Consider the following 21811-nt stretch of genomic DNA (forward strand, 5'->3'; position numbering starts at 1 on the left):
TACGCCCAAACACTTGACGTGCCTAAACACACCACCCAAGTTTACGTGTGGTGAACGTGTGTCTAGAAAGGAGTCTAAGAGAAGTTGGCAAAGTGTGCATTAGGCCTTAATCATATGAAGAAAATGGTAGTGCTGCGCTGTAAACGGGGAATGGGGTAAACGTGCAGAGGAAGTGTAGCAAATCCTTATATATGAAAAAATATAGTCCGACTACTAATCATAATGACAATAGTGAGAGAATGATATAACAAAAAAAATAAATAACATCAAAAATAAACGTGCTGCGGTGCAGCTAAATCTAGCTGACAAGTGTGAGATAATACAAAGCGACAGTGCTGGTATCATAAAGTGTGATACAGTAATAAATAGTGTACTAATACGCAATTGGGTGTACAGCATGCATAGCACAACACACAGCGGTGACTGAGATAAACTAAGTTAAATGTCCATGCAACAAATAACTAATATGCATAACAAAGGAAGAAATCCAAAATAAAAATGCTGGTGTAGATGCCGAGATAACGTGAAGGGAAAGTGGGTTTCCGGTGTTATCTTCAGAGTAAGTGAGGATGTCCCCTTACCTTACTGCTGTAAGGTAACAGCATATAAGCCCAAGTACACTTTCTGGTCGTATCCACATAGGATGTTATCCAGATGAACTGTAATTGAAGAGATAGATCCCTCTCGGTAGTCACGTCCAAAAAATGACAGTGACTCGCACCCAGGGAGATAAAATGCCAATAGTGCAGTATTGTTTTAAAAAGGTTTATTAAACAAAATAATACACTAGGGTACTCACATTGCTGTGATAAAATCAGGCATGTAAAAAAGTGCGTTCGCCGACGTCACCTCCGGTACACTTGACGTGTCTAAACACACCACCCATGTTTACGTGTGGTGAACGTGTGTCTAGAAAGGAGTCTAAGAGAAGTTGGCAAAGTGTGCATTAGGCCTTAATCATAACTTATAGTGATTAGTCAACAGAAAAATAAAATGTATCTTTATATAGAAGATCTGCCTTTCATGGTTGGTTGTAAATGCATTTGAGTTTTGCTAAGTGTGTTTTAATATGAAATATTTATTATTGTATGCATTGCTTAGATGTGTACACTTACATTTAAAAGGGCATTTGTGATGACGTATTCTTCTGAAACGTCTTCTTGTATCCAGTATTAGTTATATCCAGTATAGAAATCGGTTTGAACTTTAGCTTGCAAAGTTCTTAGGAACCTGCAGCTGTTTCTTCAGTACTTATTTTTACTGGCTGTTGTTACTTTAACTTCTACATCTAAAAAGTTAAATACATTATAGTATTATCAAGTATGTCTAAGTGACTGTCCATAAGAACCTCCTTTTGGTAAGTGCTTGGTATTTTCTGGAGATGTAGCTCCTGGTAGCGCTCCTGCTCTTTTCATGACATAATATTGGGAGAATCCATAGTTGTATTTCTTTCTTTTTTTAAACACTTAAGCACTGCCTCCTGCACAAATACATAGGCAGAATGGCACGGCTGGGCTCTTAAAGGCGACGTATCCTGTGCCTGGTTCGAAGCTCCGTGGCCGCTGGACCCGATCGCCGCCGGTGTCCCGCGATCGGTTACGGGAGCTGAAGAACGGGGAGAGGTGTGTGTAAACACACCTTTCCCGTTCTTCACAGTGGCAGTGTCATTGATCGTCTGTTCCCTGATATAGGGAAAGACGATCAATGACGTCACACGTCCAGCCCCACCCCCCTACAGTTAGAAACACATATGAGGTCACACTTAACCCCTACAGCGCTCCCTAGTGGTTAACTCCTAAACTTCAATTGTCATTTTCACAGTAATCAATGCATTTTTATAGGACTTTTTGCTATGAAAATGACAATGGTCCCAAAAATGTGTCAAAATTGTCCGATGTGTCCACCATAATGCCGCAGTCATGAAAAAAATCGCTGATCGCCGCCATTAGTAGTAAAAAAAAAATAATAAAAATGCCATAAAACTATCCCCTATTTTGTAAACGCTATAAATTTTGCGCAAACCAATCGTTAAAACGCATATTGCGATTTTTTTTTTTTTTACCAAAAATAGCTAGAAAAATATGTATCAGCCGAAACTGAGAAAAAAAAGTTTTTTTATATTTTTTGAGGGGATATTTATTATAGCAAAAAGTAAAAAAATATTGCACTTTTTTCAAAATTGTTGCTCTATTTTTGTTTATAGCGCAAAAATAAAAACCGCAGAGGTGATCAAATACCACCAAAAGAAAGCTCTATTTGTAGGAAAAAAAAGGACGCCAATTTTGTTTGGGAGCCACGTCGCACGACCACGCAATTGTCAGTTAAAGCGACGCAGTGCCGAATCCTCCTTAACCTGCATATTGGTCCGGGTCTTAAGTGGTTAACAAGGGTTTCTTTAATGAATTAATGGGCATTAGTATCACCGAACTGTATTCTTTTTGTTTTGTGATCTTTTCCCCCCGAATCAGTGATTTTCAGGTTTATACTGCCCTGCTCACTGCTGTCCTGCTCTTGAGTGACAGTCCAGCAACTAGATGATCATAGTTAATTTTTTATTTCTTTGCTATAATACATATCCCCCAAAAAATATAAAAAAAAACTAATTTATCCACCAGTTTAGGCTGATGTATATTCTTCATATTTTTAAAATATCATAAAATAGGCATATATTGATTTATTTGTGCAAAAATTGCGTCTACAAACTATAGGATAGATTTAGGGCCGTTTATTTTTAGCGGGACTGTGGTGGACAAATCTGACCCCAAATTAAACTTTTTGGGAACCAGTGACATTATTACATTAATCAGTGTTATAAAAATGCACAGAACGATATATAAATGACACTGGCAGGGAAGGGGTTAACACTCAGGGCGATCAAAGTGTGTTCCCTGGATGTGTTCTAACTGTAAAGGGGATGTGCTGCCAGGGACATGACAGAGATTGCTGTTCCCGATCAATGGGAACAGAAGATCTGACATATCATCTGGCAGAACGGGGATCCACCTTATTTACACTAGCAGATCCCCGCTCAGCCTCTGTACACTGCGATCACAGGTTGACGGCAGACATCGAGTCCGCCAGGCCCGTGGGCTCGCTCCCGCAGCAAGCGGCTACCTCCCATGCATGGACCGGCATACAGCTACAGCGGTTCGTGCAGGAGAGCCGACCTGCTGCAGTATAATGACGGTGCCTGGTCAGCAATCGGGCAAAGTGGTGCTTTTTATTTTGCCTCTCTGTGCCCTGGGATTCCACAGCACCTCAACATTCTTACTACCCTGGAAGTCTTAGTGGGGAGTGTTTGTAGATGAAGAAAAAACAGCAGCAGAGAAATCTTTTCAGAGTGGGTGGGATGGAAGTTTCACAGAAGGGTACTTTTGTAAAACTGATTATTTTAATCCTACAGTACAGGAATGGTATTCCTAGACCATGGAGACCAAAACTACCCATCAACATTTAAGAGCTGAGCCATTTGACAGAGTACCGGTAAACAATGCCACATAAGTGGTCTACATAATTCATCATCATAATCTCATTGGCAGAAACCTACATTCCAGCTCTTGGTCATCCACACTTTAGTGTTGGATAGCTGGCAGTGGAATTTTCTTCCGTCAAAGCCTAGACCCAGGGAGTGGTTTCTGCATCAAGTATGAGGACAGAGCTGTGGACATATGGCCTCCAGGTTTACCAAGAAGCTGAACAAACTTGTGGCCAGGACCAAGGATCATCTAGCCTTCCCAGTATATGCTCTGATGATTCCTTGAACTCCCAACTCGTTTATATCTTGACTGCTGTGCAGGATAGAGGAGAAAAGTGTCCCAGTGATTCTCGTCAAATTCATCTAGAAGAATGTGGTAAACAGACATACTCAGACTTTTGGCGGTCAGGCCATCATTTTACTCATAGCAAGGAAATCCAACTCCTGCAATATTTACCATCACACGGAAGTATTATTTTGCAAGACAAAAAGCTTAACTTCAGTAAATGCTTTTTTTTTTTTTTTTTTCTTCAGTTTGGTTTTGAGCAGCATCTTGCCCTGAGAACTCTACTTAAATTGCAACTTCCAGCCTTATCCATCCTTTTTCAGGATCCCCCTTCCTCACAATCACTTATCAAAACTTTTCTGCTGCTCATAACATATCCCCAAATCAATTTGGAGATATTCTGTTGGAAGACGTCACCTCACCTTTTGCCTGTTGAGTCTTTCTGAGTGAGCAGCTTTACCCTGTATGTAGACTATAATTGTTATGCACAAAGACCAGTTGAGTATGAGATGAAAACCTTTTGTTTTGCTTAAGGTGATCTGTTCTTTCCATCTCAATGACAACATCTTGCCCCTGTACAAATCATTAGTAAGACCTCATCTGGAATATGCAGTTCAGTTTTGGGCACCAGTTCTCAAAAAGGATATCGGAGAACTGGAGAAAGTGCAGAGAAGGGCAACCAAACTGATAAGAGGCATGGAGGAGCTCAGCTATGAGGAAAGATTAGAGGAACTGAATTTATTCACTCTTGAGAAGAGGAGAATTAGGGGGGAGATATGATCAACATGTACAAATATTTAAGAGGTCCATACAGTGGACTTGGTGTTGAGTTATTCACTTTACGGTCAACACTGAGGACAAGGGGGCACTCTTTACGTCTAGAGGAAAAGAGATTTCACCTCCAAATACGGAAAGGTTTTTTCACAGTAAGAGCTGTGAAAATGTGGAACAGACTCCCTCCAGAGGTGGTTCTGGCCAGCTCAGTAGATTGCTTTAAGAAAGGCCTGGATACTTTCCTAAATGTACATAAAATAATTGAGTACTAAGATTTGTAGATAAAGTTGATCCAGGGTAAATCCGATTGCCTCTCGGGGGATCCGGAAGGAATTTTTTCCCCTGCTGTAGCAAATTGGATCATGCTCTGCTGTTTTTTTTTTGCCTTCCTCTGGATCAACTGTGGGTATGGAGTTGGGTGTATGGGATTGTACTGTGTTTTTTATTTTGTTTGTTTATTTTTTGTGGTTGAACTGGATGGACTTGTGTCTTTTTTCAACCTGACTAATTATGTAACTTTGTAACATCATCCTGCAAGACATGACAAGGAAATTGCCTACATTGTATATGATTAGTGATGTCAGAGCCTGCTTGACAGCAAGGCGGAGTTTCTTTTTGTTCAACCTGGAAGATTTGGTAGAAGATGACTTGCCTCCCTCTCCACCATTGCCAGGTGGACCAGACAACTGCTTTGCAGGTCCCACGTCTTGAAGGAAACAATTCTTTTCCATCAGAGCCTGCTCCACCAGGACTGTTGGTGTGTCCCGGACTTTTCAGCAGTAAGCACCTGTATTCCAGATTAGCAAGGCCACCAGTCTACTGTTCACACCAGTGGCGGAACTACCGCCATAGCGACCCACGCGGGCGCTATGGGGCCCGCAGCCAAGTGGGGCCCGGCAGAGCCGGCCCTACCATGGGACCCGATGGAGTAGACTACTTGGACTCCGTAGGAGCCGCCCGGAATCCTAGATCAGTAAGCAGGGGCAGAGCAGAGCGAATGCTTGTCGGCGGTGCGCTGCCTCCTGCACTGGTTGCCAGAAAAGCTTGCCGACCAGCGCCTAGCAACCAGTGACATCAGAGGACACGGCCGCCCCAGCATTAAGAGCCTCAGCCTCCGCGCCAATAAGTTGCTCCGCCCACCTCCTTCATCTTCCAGCGTGAGATCTGTTAGGAGTGTCAGCCCGTGACAGTGTGAGCCAAGCCTGAGTCAGGGGTGGATGAGAGCGGGTGATGCAGACCCCCCCATCAGCCGTTGCTGACAGGCTCTGTAAAGGGAGAGAGCCGCAGCTGCGGGGGATTTCCACCCCTCCTTCTCTTCTTTGAGCTGAGCAGCTGGGAAACTAAGAAGAGAGCATTATGGGATAGATAGTCCATGATACCAGCAGGCCTAGGATGCAGCCCTGCAGCCCCCAACATGCCGAGCGGGAGGAGGAGAGAGGCAGACTGTGAGAACTTGAGAAGAGGAACCATGAGGCTGTCGGGTGGAGGGAGCCAGAGAGAAAGTGACAGTGATTTTACTAGGCAAGGTAAGAACTTAACTGGGGGGGGGGGTGCAGTCTTCCATAGAGGTACAGGACTTTATCACTGGCTGTTCCCACTCTGTCCTCCCCACCTGGCTGCTCCCACTCTGTCCTCCACTCCACCTGGCTGCTCCCACTCTCTCCTCCACTCCACCTGGCTGCTCCCACTCTGTCCTCCACTCCACCTGGCTGCTCCCACTCTCTCCTCCCCACCTGGCTGCTCCCACTCTCTCCTCCCCACCTGGCTGCTCCCACTCTCTCCTCCCCACCTGGCTGCTCCCACTCTGTCCTCCACTCCACCTGGCTGCTCCCACTCTCTCCTCCCCACCTGGCTGCTCCCACTCTCTCCTCCCCACCTGGCTGCTCCCACTCTCTCCTCCCCACCTGGCTGCTCCCACTCTCTCCTCCCCACCTGGCTGCTCCCACTCTCTCCTCCACTCCACCTGGCTGCTCCCACTCTGTCCTCCACTCCACCTGGCTGCTCCCACTCTGTCCTCCACTCCACCTGGCTGCTCCCACTCTGTCCTCCACTCCACCTGGCTGCTCCCACTCTGTCCTCCACTCCACCTGGCTGCTCCTACTCTGTCCTCCCCACCTGGCTGCTCCCACTTTGTCCTCCACTCCACCTGGCTGCTCCCACTCTGTCCTCCACTCCACCTGGCTGCTCCCACTCTGTCCTCTCCACCTGGCTGCTCCCACTCTGTCCTCCCCACCTGGCTGCTCCCACTCTGTCCTCCCCACCTGGCTGCTCCCACTCTGTCCTCCCCACCTGGCTGCTCCCACTCTCTCCTCCCCACCTGGCTGCTCCCACTCTCTCCTCCACTCCACCTGGCTGCTCCCACTCTGTCCTCCACTCCACCTGGCTGCTCCCACTCTGTCCTCCACTCCACCTGGCTGCTCCCACTCTGTCCTCCACTCCACCTGGCTGCTCCCACTCTGTCCTCCACTCCACCTGGCTGCTCCCACTCTGTCCTCCACTCCACCTGGCTGCTCCCACTCTCTCCTCCCCACCTGGCTGCTCCCACTCTGTCCTCCACTCCACCTGGCTGCTCCCACTCTGTCCTCCACTCCACCTGGCTGCTCCCACTCTGTCCTCCACTCCACCTGGCTGCTCCCACTCTCTCCTCCACTCCACCTGGCTGCTCCCACTCTGTCCTCCACTCCACCTGGCTGCTCCCACTCTGTCCTCCACTCCACCTGGCTGCTCCCACTCTGTCCTCCACTCCACCTGGCTGCTCCCACTCTGTCCTCCACTCCACCTGGCTGCTCCCACTCTGTCCTCCACTCCACCTGGCTTCTCCCACTCTGTCCTCCCCACCTGGCTGCTCCCACTCTGTCCTCCCCACCTGGCTGCTCCCACTCTGTCCTCCCCACCTGGCTGCTCCCACTCTGTCCTCCCCACCTGGCTGCTCCCACTCTGTCCTCCACTCCACCTGGCTGCTCCCACTCTCTCCTCCACTCCACCTGGCTGCTCCCACTCTGTCCTCCACTCCACCTGGCTGCTCCCACTCTCTCCTCCCCACCTGGCTGCTCCCACTCTCTCCTCCCCACCTGGCTGCTCCCACTCTCTCCTCCCCACCTGGCTGCTCCCACTCTGTCCTCCACTCCACCTGGCTGCTCCCACTCTGTCCTCCACTCCACCTGGCTGCTCCCACTCTCTCCTCCCCACCTGGCTGCTCCCACTCTCTCCTCCCCACCTGGCTGCTCCCACTCTCTCCTCCCCACCTGGCTGCTCCCATTCTCTCCTCCCCACCTGGCTGCTCCCACTCTGTCCTCTCCACCTGGCTGCTCCCACTCTGTCCTCCACTCCACTTGGCTGCTCCCACTCTGTCCTCCACTCCACCTGGCTGCTCCCACTCTGTCCTCCACTCCACCTGGCTGCTCCCACTCTGTCCTCCCCACCTGGCTGCTCCCACTCTCTCCTCCCCACCTGGCTGCTCCCACTCTGTCCTCCCCACCTGGCTGCTCCCACTCTCTCCTCCCCACCTGGCTGCTCCCACTCTCTCCTCCCCGCCTGGCTGCTCCCACTCTCTCCTCCACTCCACCTGGCTGCTCCCACTCTCTCCTCCACTCCACCCGGCTGCTCCCACTCTGTCCTCCACTCCATCCGGCTGCTCCCACTCTGTCCTCCACTCCACCCGGCTGCTCCCACTCTCTCCTCCCCACCTGGCTGCTCCCACTCTGTCCTCCCCACCTGGCTGCTCCCACTCTCTCCTCCCCACCTGGCTGCTCCCACTCTCTCCTCCCCGCCTGGCTGCTCCCACTCTCTCCTCCACTCCACCCGGCTGCTCCCACTCTGTCCTCCACTCCATCCGGCTGCTCCCACTCTCTCCTCCCCACCTGGCTGCTCCCACTCTGTCCTCCCCACCTGGCTGCTCCCACTCTCTCCTCCCCACCTGGCTGCTCCCACTCTCTCCTCCCCGCCTGGCTGCTCCCACTCTCTCCTCCCCGCCTGGCTGCTCCCACTCTCTCCTCCACTCCACCCGGCTGCTCCCACTCTGTCCTCCACTCCATCCGGCTGCTCCCACTCTCTCCTCCCCACCTGGCTGCTCCCACTCTGTCCTCCCCACCTGGCTGCTCCCACTCTCTCCTCCCCGCCTGGCTGCTCCCACTCTCTCCTCCACTCCACCTGGCTGCTCCCACTCTCTCCTCCACTCCACCCGGCTGCTCCCACTCTGTCCTCCACTCCACCCGGCTGCTCCCACTCTGTCCTCCACTCCACCCGGCTGCTCCCACTCTGTCCTCCCCTCCACCCGGCTGCTCCCACTCTGTCCTCCACTCCACCCGGCTGCTCCCACTCTGTCCTCCCCTCCACCTGGCTGCTCCCACTCTTTTTTTTTGGAGGGGGGGCCCCATACAACATTTTGCTATGGGGCCCTGTGATTTCTAGTTACGCCCCTGGTTCACACATTTCATGTTTTGCCAGGTGGACGTTTAGGATTTCCTAGAAAAAATTGCTGTGCTAGTCAGAGGTTACTCGCAGCCTGATGAGGTGTAAAGTGTGTGTGTTTAGATCACTCTTGGTGAGTAGGGATGAGCCGAACACAACCTGGTTCGGTTCGCAGCTGAACATGCGAACAGGCAAAAAAATTGTTCGAACACCATTAAAGTGTATGGGACACGAGCATGAAAAATCAAAAGTGCTAATTTCGCTTTCATTCATGGACGGACACAGCCTTAATCTTGACATGGTATTAGCCTTCCTTTAGGAGTGACTAGGAAGAAACCTATAGAAAAGGTTAACTTATCATACACACCCTACAGCCCCGCCCAGGGGCGGGCCTTCTGGGTATAGCCCCTCTCTCTGCATCTCGCAGGTCAGTTTTTTTTCTGCCTAGTTTTAGGAGAAGACATGGCTCCCTTCAGGCCCATAGCTTGGAGGCTGTTAGTTAAAATTCTGTTTTTTGGAGTTTTTTTTCCTTTGATTTACTGCCGACTGGGCAACTGGCTGGATCCTAGATCCTTGTATTCTTCCCAGTTTCGGCCATCGAGTGTGTGCCGACCGTAGCTGCGCGCTGGGGCGTCCAGGACATGCTCGTCGCTCTACGGCTGGCCGGTGAGCTATGCGCTCCAGGGCTTGCATAAGGACCGGTCTGCAGGGCCAAGTCACAGTAGCCTGGCCAACAGTCATCACCGTCACCATGCGGTAGATGTACTGTCCAGGATGCTCCAGCATAAATCCACAGGAGGGTAAGTAGCTTCTACCTTGCTCCGGCAAGAAGACAGAGCTGGGCATCCCTGGAGAGGTGAGTAAAGGGCTCTATATTTCCCTTCTCCCCTCCTCCCTAAACTGCTGAGGTGGGGGTTCCCCTGGGGAGCTCTAGCTGAGAACCAAGATAAATGTATAAGTGCATAGAAATTGCTTACTTGTGTCCATACTGTCAGCTGCTGCTTTCCCTCTTGCAATGTAGAGAGCTGCATAAGAGATTCTGTTACTGTGTGTCCGGCGACCATTTTTTCTGTGACCACATGCTGGATTGTTTGTATACTTGGCAGCCATTTTCTTGTAGCCGCACTGTATTGGCCTCTACTTGGCATTCAGTGGCCATACTTTTGGGGTCTACATGTTGCCTACGGCGGCCATTTTCTTGTAGCCACCCAGCGTTCTGGAGGTGTTGCACACTCGGCGCCCAAGGGGGCTGTACCGCGTCTCCCGGCCGCTCAGCGGCCTGTGCGGTGCGCCCCAGGAACGGCGCTTAAATTGGCTACGTTTCCAATCCTGGACCTCAGGGCCCTCAATTGCTTCGTGAAGGTACAAGGATTCCGGATGGAATCAATCCGCTCTGTCGTTACTGCTCTCCAGCCGGGGGACTATCTGGCTCAGGGATGCCTATTTACATGTCCCCATATGCGGAAGACCACTATAAATTTGTGGTGCGTGCCCCAATTCTTGCCCTACTAAGACAATGTGGCATCGCTATCGTGGGCTACTTGGATGACCTCCTTTTGAGGGCCGCTTCAGCCTCAGAATTAGAGGTGAGCGTGTCTATAACATGTCAGACCCTCAGACACTTTGGGTGGCTACTGAACATTCAGAAGTCAGTAATGGTACCGACAACGCCTAGTATATCTGGGATTGATTCTGGACTCCTCAGAGGCAAAGGTTTTCTTCCATGTGGAAAAGTTGCAGATCCTTCGGGCTGCGGTGTGGCAGTTGACATCCCAGAAATGGTCGTCACTCCGTTTTGCATGCGAGTCCTGGGCCTCATGGTGGCCTCCTTCGAGGCGGTACCATATGCGCAATCTCACACATGAGTGCTACAGAGGGAAATTCTGTCCAGATGGGACAAGTGCCCATCATCCATTGATTATTGGATCACCTGGTCAGGGCCTCCCTTGTTTGGTGGCTGACCTCACCGGCACTTCTGTCCGGGAAGTCGTTCCTTCCTTATCACTGGACAATCATCACGACGGACGCCAGCCTTACCGGGTGGGGGGGGGAGTCTAGGGGGTTCAGTCGACCCAGGGTCGCTGGTACCCGGAGGATTCCCACCTGCCGATCAATGTCCTGGAACTTCGGGCGATCAGGCTGTGCCTCGCCGCATGGTCTCAGAGGCTACAGGGGCGTCCAGTCAGGATCCAGTCGGACAACGCCACGGCGGTGGCATATGTCGACCATCAGGGAGGAACAAGAAGCTCGGCTGCAGCGTCAGAGGCTGCTCACATCCTAAGGTGGGCAGAAGGAAGCATACCGGCACAGTCGGCCATACATTCCGGGTGTGGAAAACTGGCAGGCAGACTACCTTAGTCGCCAGACGTTGGACCAAGGAGAATGGTCTATGCACCCGGAGGTGTTTCAGCTCCTTTGCCAAAGATGGGGCATGCCAGACGTAGATCTCCTGGTGTCTCGGTTTAATCGGAAGGTATTGAGGTTTGTGGCCAGGTCGAAAGACCCATGGGTGGACGCCACAGATGCATTAGTGGCGCCGTGGAGTCAGTATCGGCTATCTATGCCTTTCCTCCTCTAAAGCTCCTGCCTCTTCTGCTTCGCAGAGGGGATCCCGATTATCCTAATCGCCGATTGGCCTCAGCGTCCTTGGTACGCCGATCTAGTGGGGCTAGTAGCAGACGCCCCTTGGTGTCTACTGCGGAGAGAGGACCTCCTGTCACAAGGTCCAATACTGCATCCTACTTTACAGTCGCTGGCTTTAACGGCATGGCTATTAAAAGGCAGGTACTAAGAGACCGGGGGCCATCGGATTCGATCATTTCTACCATGAGGAAGGCTAGGAAGTTATCCTCAAGAGGATTTATTATCGCACTTGGAGAGCTTACTTAGCGCTTTGCAAAGAAATGAAGTGGAATCCACGGACTTATTTTGTGTCCAGGGTACTGCTGTTCTTAGAGGGGGGGTGGACCAAAAGCTTGCCTTAAGCACTATTAAGGGGCAGATATCTGCCCTGGCTGTTTTATTTCAGCGACCCCTGGGGACTCACTTTTGTACAGGGGGTTCGGCATGTGGCCCCCCTGGTCCGTCCTCCACTACCTCCGTGGGACTTAAACCTGGTTCTCTCGGTGCTTCAGAAGGCACCGTTTGAAGAAATTAGGGAGATTCCCTTATTGACACTTTCTCAGAAGGTGGTCTTTTTGGTGGTGGTCACGTCAGTTAGATGAGTCTCTGAGCTGGCCGCCTTATCAATTTTCCACCTAAGACGTAAAGAGTGCCCCCTTGTCCTCAGTGTTGACCGTAAAGTGAATAACTCAACACCAAGTCCACTGTATGGACCTCTTATATATTTGTACATGTTGATCATATCCCCCCTAATTCTCCTTCTCAAGAGTGAATAAATTCAGTTCCTCTAATCTTTCCTCATAGCTGAGCTCCTCCATGCCTATGATCAGTTTGGTTGCCCTTCTCTGCACTTTCTCCAGTTCTCCGATATCCTTTTTGAGAACTGGTGCCCAAAACTGAACTGCATATTCCAGATGAGGTCTTACTAATGATTTGTACAGGGGCAAAATTATATCTCTGTCTCTGGAGTCCATACCTCTCTTAATACAAGAAAGGACTTTGCTCGCTTTGAAAACCGCAGCTTGGCATTGCATGTTATTATTGAGCTTATGATCTACCAAGACCCCCAGATCCTTCTCCACTACAGATCCCCCCAGTTGTACTCCCCCTAGCATGTATGATGCATGCATATTCTTATTCCCTAAGTGCATAACTTTACATTTATCAACATTAAACCTCATCTGCCACTCAGTTGCCCAATTAGACAGAGCATTGAGGTCGGCTTGTAAATTGGCGACATCCTGCAAGGACGTTATTCCACTGCATAGCTTGGTGTCATCTGCAAAGACAGAAATGTTACTTTTGATCTCAGACCCAATATCATTTATAAATATATTGAAAGGTAAGGGTCCCAGCACTGAACCTTGGGGTACTCCACTGATAACATTGGACCATTCAGAGTAAGAATCATTAACCACGACTCTCTGAATTCTGTCTTTCAGCCAGTTTTCTATCCATTTACAAACTGATATATCCAATCCTGTAGACCTTACCTTACACATGAGCCGTGTGTGCGGAACTGTATCGAACGCTTTTGCAAAATCCAAGTATATCACGTCCACAGCCACTCCTCTGTCCAGGATTTTACTTACCTCTTCATAAAAGGAAATCAGATTTGTCTGACAACTTCTGTCTTTCATGAATCCATGCTGTCTGCTGCTTAAAGGGGTGGTTCACCCTAAAAACTACTTTTTCTTATTACACTGGCCCCCCACATTACAATACGATTAAGCCTATTATCTTTTTTTTGATGCTGTACACACCTTCGTACAGCTATTCACTCGTGGCTTCCGGGTTGCGAGTCCCGCGGGAGTGGGTGTTCCTAACATGTCTGTGATTGACGTTTTGACCAAAAACGAGCTCCCCCCGTCGCGTAAGCCGCGTCACGGTTGGCGAAAGGAGCCGAACGGCGATGCGCATGCGCAGTATAGCGCCGACTCGCCGTTCGGCTCCTTTCGCCAACCGTGACTTACGCGACAGGGGGGAGCTCGTTTTTAGTCAAAACGTCAATCAGACATGTTAGGAACGCCCACTCCCCCGGGACTCGCAACCCGGAAGCCACGGGTGAATAGCTGTACGAAGATATGTACAGCATCAAAAAAAAGATAATAAGCTTAATCGTATTGTAATGTGGGGGGCCAGTGTAATAAGAAAAAGTAGTTTTTACGGTGAACCACCCCTTTAAATAGTTTTTTTCCAGCAAGAACTCATCCATGTGTTCTTTTATTAAACGTTCCAGTATCTTTCCAACTATAGAAGTTAGACTAACAGGTCTATAGTTACTTGGTAAAGACTTTGTTCCCTTTTTAAATATGGGCACCACATTGGCCCTGCGCCAATCCAGTGGTACTATTCCTGTCATTAATGAGTCCCTAAATATTAGATACAGCGGCTTTGAAATGACAGAGCTCAACGCACCTAGGATCCGTGGGTGGATGCCATCAGGTCCAGGTGCTTTATCCACCTTTATTCTGTCTAAATATTTCTGGACCATATCACTTTTGAGCCATTGTGGATTTGGGGCTGTGTCACTCCCACCCCCATTTTGGACATGAGCTCCCCCATGTCCATTGTATACACAGAGCTGAAGAAAGCATTTAATAAATGTGCCTTCTCTTTGTCCCCAGTCACCCACTCTAGATTATTTTGTACATGCTCGGACTTCACCTTTTTACTATTAATATATTTAAATAATTTTTTGGGGTTTGTCCTACTATCTTTTGCAATCTGTCGTTCATTTTGAATTTTTGCATCCTTGATTTCCTTTTTACATATCCTGTTATATTCTTTGTAACATTTAAACAACACTAGTGTTCCTTCATTTTTATATTTTTTAAAAGCTACTTTCTTGTTTATAGCTTTTTTTATTGCCCATGGGAACATACTTTGCAGTGAGGTTCCCCACAGTCTTTTTGAAGAATTCCCATCTCTGTTCTGTGTTCATCGGTGCCAATAGTAGTCCCTCCCACACAGATAAAAGTAATTGAAAAAAAAAACGAGTTGGGGTACCCCCAAATTCCATACGAGGCCCTTCAGGTCTGGTATGGATTTTAAGGGGAACCGCGCGCCAAAAAAACAGGGTTCCCATTGTGTCAGAGGGGGAGCGGGTCACGTGGACATGTCACTGGGTAACCCCGGCGTTTCCCCGTTGCGTCAGAGGGGGGCGGGTCACCCGCACATGTGACGGGGGCCTGGCCTTCCGCTTTATAAGAGCTGTCACGGCAGGAGAGCGTCATTTCGTGGGTGCCACCCATGGAGGCAGGATTGAGTCAGTTTTTTTTTCTCTCCGTATCGCTCGAGAATGGATTACATTTTTTCTTTTTAACAACTTAAGCCCCGGACCATTTTGTTGCTAAATGACCGGTTCACTTTTTGCGATTCGGCACTGCGTCGCTTTAACTGACAATTGCGCAGTTGTGGGACGTGGCTCCCAAACAAAGTTGATGTCCTTTTTTCCTACAAATAGAGCTTTCTTTTGGTGGTATTTGATCACCTCTGCGGTTTTTTTTTGCGCTATAAACAAAATTAGAGCGACAATTTTGAAAAAAAAAAGCTATATTTTTTACTTTTTGCTATAATAAATATCCCCAAAAAATATATAAAATGTATTTTTTCCTTAGTTTAGGCCCAGAAGTATTTTTTTGCATATTTCTGGTAAAAAAAAACACAATAAGCGTTTATTAATCGGTTTGCGCAAAAGTTATATCGTCTACAAAATAGGGTATAGTTTTATGGCATTTTTATAAAAAAACATTTTTTACTAGTAATGGCAGTGATCAGTGATTTTTATCGTGACTGCGACATTATGGCGGACACTTTTGACACATTTTTGGGACCATTGTCATTTTTACAGCGATCAGTGCTATAACCCCTAGCGGGGGGTTCTATAATGCCTAGTGGGGTTAACCACTAGGTGGCGCTGTAGGGGTTAAGTGTGCCCTAGTGAGTGATTCTTACTGTAGGGGGGGTGGGCAATATGTCACAAGACAGTGATCACTGCTTTTGATTACAGGAAGCGGTGATCACTGTCAGTAGGCAGAGCGGGGAGATGCTTGTTTACATCAGCATCTCCCCGTTCTTCCTTACCGTGAGACGATCGCGGGTATCCCCGCAGCGAGCTAGTCTGCGGGACCCGCAGTTGAGCTCGCGGCGGGCACACCCGCAATGCGGCGATCTTAAAGGGGACGTATATATACACGTCCTTCTGCCTGTCCGTGCCATGCTGCCGATGTATATAGTCGTGCGCTGGTCGGCAAGCATTTAATAAAGGACTTGTCCCAAGCTGTCTACTGTGGTTTTTACAATTTTTTACACCTTTTTTGTGAAATGGTAGGGGTACAATATACCCTGTTACCAATTCACATAGGGGGTGCCGGATCTGGGGGTCCACTTTGTTAAATGGGGCTTACAGATTGTGATAAGCCCTCCTCACGCAGACCCCCACAACCACCGGGCAAGGGTTGTGGGGATGAGGCACTTGTTGAGGGCATGTGGCCTGGTATGGTTCAGGAAGGGGGCGCTCTCTCGTCCCCCCTCTTTTCCTGCGGCCTGCCAGGTTGTGTTCTCGGTTAAGGGTCTGTTATGGATTTTTGGGGGAACCACACGCTTTTTTTTGTGGCGCTGGGTTCCCCTTCAAATTCATACCTCAGGTCTGGTATGGATTTTGAGGGGGACCCCTACACCATTTAAAAAAAAAATTGGCGCAGGGTTCCCCCCTAATATCCATACCAGACCTGAAGGGCCTGGTATGGAATTTGGGGGGACACACGCATTTTTTTATGGTTCGGGGTTCCCCTTCATATTCATACCAGGGGTGGGGAAGGAACACAACGTTTTTTTCAATTACTTTTTTCTGTGTTGCCGGGACCCGACAATTCATTATAGCTGCGAGTAGTTTTAAATTACCTTTTTTTCCTTTTTAGAAATGTCATTTTGTGCAGGGACTGTTCTAAACACGGGAAACATGCGCTACTTTACAGGCATATACTATACATGCCCCCCCAGGTACGAAATTTAAAGGAATATTTAACTTTTATTGTTTCACTTTAAGCATTATTAAAATCACTGCTCCCGAAAAAAATGCAGTTTTTAAAACTCATTTTGATTGATACATGTCCCCTGGGGTCCCAGGTCCCCAAACACTTTTTATGACAATAACTTGCATATTAACCTTTAAAATTGTCACTTTTGATTTCTCCCATTGACTTTTAAAGGGTGTTCCGTGGCTTTTGAATTTGCAGCGAACACCCCAATTTGTTCACTATTCGGCGAACACCCAATGCTCGAGTCGAACTTATGTTAACTCGAACATCGGGCTCATCCCTATTGGTGAGATAGAACTTCATAAAATATAACCAAATATATTGTGAAACACTACATTATACAATGTATGGTGCAGACTGTGAAAATCCTAACTCAAAATAAATAACTCCAAACATTTCAAAAACTGCATATAAAACATTGTGCAGAATAAAACAATATATAGTTCAAACTGTGGTACAGAATCCCAACATCAAGTGACTAAAAAGTCCAAAAATATAAATATCCAGTTGTGCATGTTTCAGGAAAGCTCTCCTGTTAAAAAGAATCCCACCACTTCTGTACATCTTGGGCTACTTACCAAATGGTAATGACCCTCAATAACTGAGTGGTCATAAAGGCTATGGGGTTTATGGAAACCCAAATATATCTGGTATGAAAGATCCTTCCGATCAGATTTCAGTCACCAGTGAATCATGAGATGCATAGAATGAGAATGAAAACAAGGAAAGCATCCCAATAGCGCAAAACTGTATTATTGGCTTTATTTTAGCGGTAGTAAACTGCCCCTAAAATAAAAATAAAGTGCCCCCCCTCAGGGTTAAGTCATAATGTACTAGTATGCAGCGCATACTATCTTATTTTGACAGACTTGCTTGTAAAGTGGATCTCTCCTGCGAAGCGCTGTCATCTACACTCCGGCTGTATGAATGGCTGGGACTGCAGTGACGTCACTCCTGAACATGCGTGTTGGAGCCTTCAGCTCCATCACGGTGATCTGAAGGTGCGGCACAGGGGTGCAGTCCCTTCAGAGCACATGCATCGATGACGTCACCAACCGCATCCCTTGCGAATATCTCCTAAATCATGCAAGTTTAGGAGATATTATCTGTACCTACAGTTAAGCCTTCAAAAGTGGAGTTTACCTCCACTTAATAAAAAGAGTTGAAGGAATTCACATTTCTGAGAAATAGAACTGCGCTGTATAAGTAAACAAACATCTTGTCTGTAAATCCCCCATCTTGGAGTACAGTACAGGACACAGGTCCTAGTTTTGTAATGAGCACTGTAAAAAGTTCACAACAGAGACTGAATAATCGCTGCTTCTCTCTGTATGATTGTTCACCTTGGCAGATGATTCTTCACCTTGGCAGTTTGCCAGCCTTTCAGGTCTCTTGCCAAAAGGGCTACGTTTTTAGGTGGTAAGGTGTTTTTTTTTTTGTTTTGTTTTTTTTACACTAATCTCAGTGCAGCCCTGCTTTTAAAGGGCCACCATATACACAGGCTTGTAAATATTCGTAAACTAACACCATGTTTAAATCAGTAATGATCCGTATTTTACACCCACGTATCCATGAAATCACACATCCTCGCTTGAATAGAAAATTATATTTTTTACTTATTTGGCATTCTGAAAACTAGAAGAATTTTTACGCGCATATATGTTTGTAAACATTTCTTTTGCCATACGATCATACTTTTTTTGCGCAGAAATGTTGTGATATTTGAGGATGCATTATTCCACAGTGCTTGCAGCTAAAGAGCTCAGTGAGGGCTCCTGTCCTGATTTTAAAACGTGAAACACAAGAATGTTAATGGAATGTAGCCTGTCTAGGCAAAACTTTTTTTTACTCTTTTGGATAGATTAGGAAATGTTGTTTGTGTCCCATCACATTCTCTCCAAGAGACAAAACAACAAGTGAGAATAAATCTTCCTGTTCTGATGTCAACTTAAATTATTTTGGATTGACAATGGTCACCAGAGCAATTGGAGAGATTGAATGTCAAATGTCCAGAGTTAGCAAAAAGTGAACAGTGAAAACATAACCACTTTAGTGTATATTACATAATTTCAGTTTGTATATATTTAGCAGGAAATTGTGATATTAGCACTCCTGTCTTTCAAGCTTCCTCGCAAAGCTTTGTCAGTGGACCTCAAACGAATATCATAACTATGTGTTTTTTCTTTTTTATCTGAACAGACCTGATAGTAATATTTATGGACTCTGTGCTCAGTACACTTGTCATTATTTAGAATACTGACAAATAAGTTTTATATAGCTGGCTAAAATAATAAACAAGTAGTTTGGTTTTATTTGGTGAAGACTCCAAACTTGTGTCGTCCTATACAGTGCCCTTAACTTTAGTTTCCAAACAAAATCATGAGCTTCTTAAGTAATGTTCATATTTTTTCTTTGATTTGTCAGCCTCTCATGTTGCATGCATGTTGTGTCTTTTATATGTTCGTCTCAAATAACATACGTTGTCTTTTACTTTTCATAGCAAAGCTGATGGGTATGAATGAGAATTCCGCCACTATCACAGTATCTCCACAGAACAGCACTCCGCAGACTGTGGTGCACAAGTTTCTAGCTGCTGCCAATCTTGGAGTAGTGCCTTCTGGTCAGAACAATGTACACAGGTAAAACTTTTTCCCCCCTCCCTTTATCTGTATATTGTGAAGCCTTATACTGTCAACATTGCAGATGCTTTGCTCCTAATAGCAAGAAAAGAACCTTATTCTCACTGTTTCTAAAGTGATATTAAACCCTCAGCGTTTTGTAGCTTAGCACATTGAGCACTATAAAATAAGCATTTTCCAGTAAACGATAAGTAAAGGATAAGTTGACCTTTCTGAACATGTTACACCTATATTTAGGGTATACAATGCAATATGTTCAGCATCTGACCCCTCTTCCCCTGATTCCCGCCCCCTTTGTGGCAGCAAGCCGGCGATCTTCTCCTCGTATTCACCACAATTCAAAGAGAATATGGCCACGTCATTGATTTATGAATGTCTGTGAGTCAATGAACGACAAGTACCAACAGTCTAGAGCTGCACGATTCTGTCCAAAATGAGAATCCCAATTTTTTTGCTTAGAATGAAGATCACGATTCTCAAGGCGTAAAATCTTTAACATTTATAGAAAAAAAAATGTAAATTCATTAAAGTAATTTTTTTTTTTTAAATTGCATTTTAAAAGACTGCTGCGCAAATACAGTGCAACATAAAATATTGCTGCAACCGCCATTTTATTCTCTAGGGTCTCTACTAAAAAATTATATAATGTTTGGGGTTCTAAGTAATTTTCTAGCAAAAAAATAATGATTTTAACTTGAAAAGAGCTGTCAGAAAAAGGTTTGGTGTTTAAGTGGTTAAACGTTCCTAATTTACATACAGAAGTTTATTCCTTTGATGTACAAGTCAATGTGATACAATGTTTAGACTTAACTTTCCACTGATAAAGAATGTTTTCAAAACTTGGCAGGCTGCCCAGACTTGTCAGATTGCCCAGACTTTGACTTTTGGCTGAGAGCAGACAGGAAATTCTTTGTATACCAAAGTGCAGAGAGAAAATTATTTTCATGTCAAAGATCGTGAAACCCTGTGTCAAGAATCGCAACGGGAAAAAGATTGCGATAACTAATATTGACGACTAATCGTGCAGCTCTACAACAGTCTTTGCAACTGTCGGTTTGTAGTTCTCAATGATCTACCATGTCGCTGTTGAGCACTGTCGTAGTTCATGGATTTTCCTGTCAGTGTAAAACTGCCTGGCCATATGATGTATGCACAGGGAGCCTACACTCTGCCATGGAGGAGACCTGCATGGCATTGCAATGTTTTCCAGGCTCCTTTTTTTTATTAAAACGTGAACGTCTCCTTTTAAAATTCTTATCCCAGTTTACAATTTTTAAATCCTGTGGCTGTCTGCTCTCTCAGTACTGCTTTCTCAAACCTTCAGCCTTCACAGGAAAGTGTTGCCAGTGAAATCAGTCTGTTAGTTTGGAGGGAGGTAGGGGGGAGAGGAGAGAGGATTATGGGAATGTGTTATAGCATCCTAGGCTATGGTTATGGCTATATGTTTCTATTGATGCACACAGTGTGGAGCAGATATTGTCAACTTCAAGGTATATGGGGCCTCAAATGCATCCCTGATAAAAGGGAGTGTACAATATTTTTATTATATGTATTGCTACTGAAGACTTACCAGAGGGAGATAGCCATAGACTGTACTACAGGAGTTGTTGGAGACTGGAGTCAGACTGGGGAAATATTACATGAAACTGCTAGCGATCACAGCTATTACAAACCCATTACAAATCAAAACCCCCACTGCGGACTGCTGTGTCCAAGGGCCAAACTGCAAACATCCTAGGGCCACAGGTTGGCCACCAGGAGTGTAGAGAGATAACACTCTAGTCCCTGCCTGCACTGAAAGTGCTTAAACAAAACTTAATATCACTTCAGGAGTTTTGGTTTGTGTTATAATTGGTTCTTCAGTTGGCATGTAGTAAATATTGTTTTCTATGCATCATTAGTGCCTCTGTCATTTTAATTTTGGAAGCAGAATTTATTTTGCACACCACACTAAAAAACATATATGACCATATCTTGGAGGCGGGTTATGGGTACTCTTTGCGTTTTTAATGTTGGTCATGATATATCTATGGATATTTTAGAGAATCGGTTGGTTCTCTTGCAATCGGTGTAGTTCCTAGGATACTGAGCATTCATTACACAAAGAAGTGTTTACTGCCTGTCGGTTACATTTTATCATTTGTATAATGCACATTTGTATAATCCTCATTAATAACAACAATAACCATTTAAATTATTTTAAGTCATCAATGGATTAAATGTCTCAATAACTCTTTTCCAAACACTAGAGGTCAGCACTGTTTGTATTTCCACATCAGACACTCAGAACACCTTCCTAGAAAAAAAAAAACACAGCCCCTTTTAGTGCTGGCTGCTTTCTAAATATATGCTGTATACACAGAACTGCATTTCATTCTCGGAATATTAGAATGGAAGCATTTATCTGGAACATTGTACAAAACGAAATACATTTGTTAAAAGCTCTGTCCATTTAAACCGCTTTTATCTGAAGCTTTTATAGTATGGCATTTATAAAAAAAATGTTTTTTTTTATTTGATCACAAATAATATTGCTGTGTTTCATTTTAATATACTTGCTATA

At 46.3% G+C, this 21811-nt stretch overlaps 1 protein-coding gene across 3 annotated transcripts in view; it reads left to right on the forward strand.

Moving 5' to 3' along the window:
* AP3B1 (adaptor related protein complex 3 subunit beta 1) overlaps positions 1-21811 on the forward strand; it is a 468642-nt gene that overhangs the window by 430380 nt on the left and 16451 nt on the right. For all 3 annotated transcript variants that reach the window (XM_040340812.1, XM_040340820.1, XM_040340803.1), the window contains exon 26: positions 19110-19248. In XM_040340812.1, coding sequence (XP_040196746.1) covers positions 19110-19248 — 139 coding nt within the window. The remainder of the gene's footprint in view (positions 1-19109; positions 19249-21811) is intronic.

This window comes from Rana temporaria, chromosome 1 (assembly GCF_905171775.1).
Source record: "Rana temporaria chromosome 1, aRanTem1.1, whole genome shotgun sequence".
In the NCBI taxonomy this organism is placed as follows: Eukaryota; Metazoa; Chordata; class Amphibia; order Anura; family Ranidae; genus Rana; species Rana temporaria.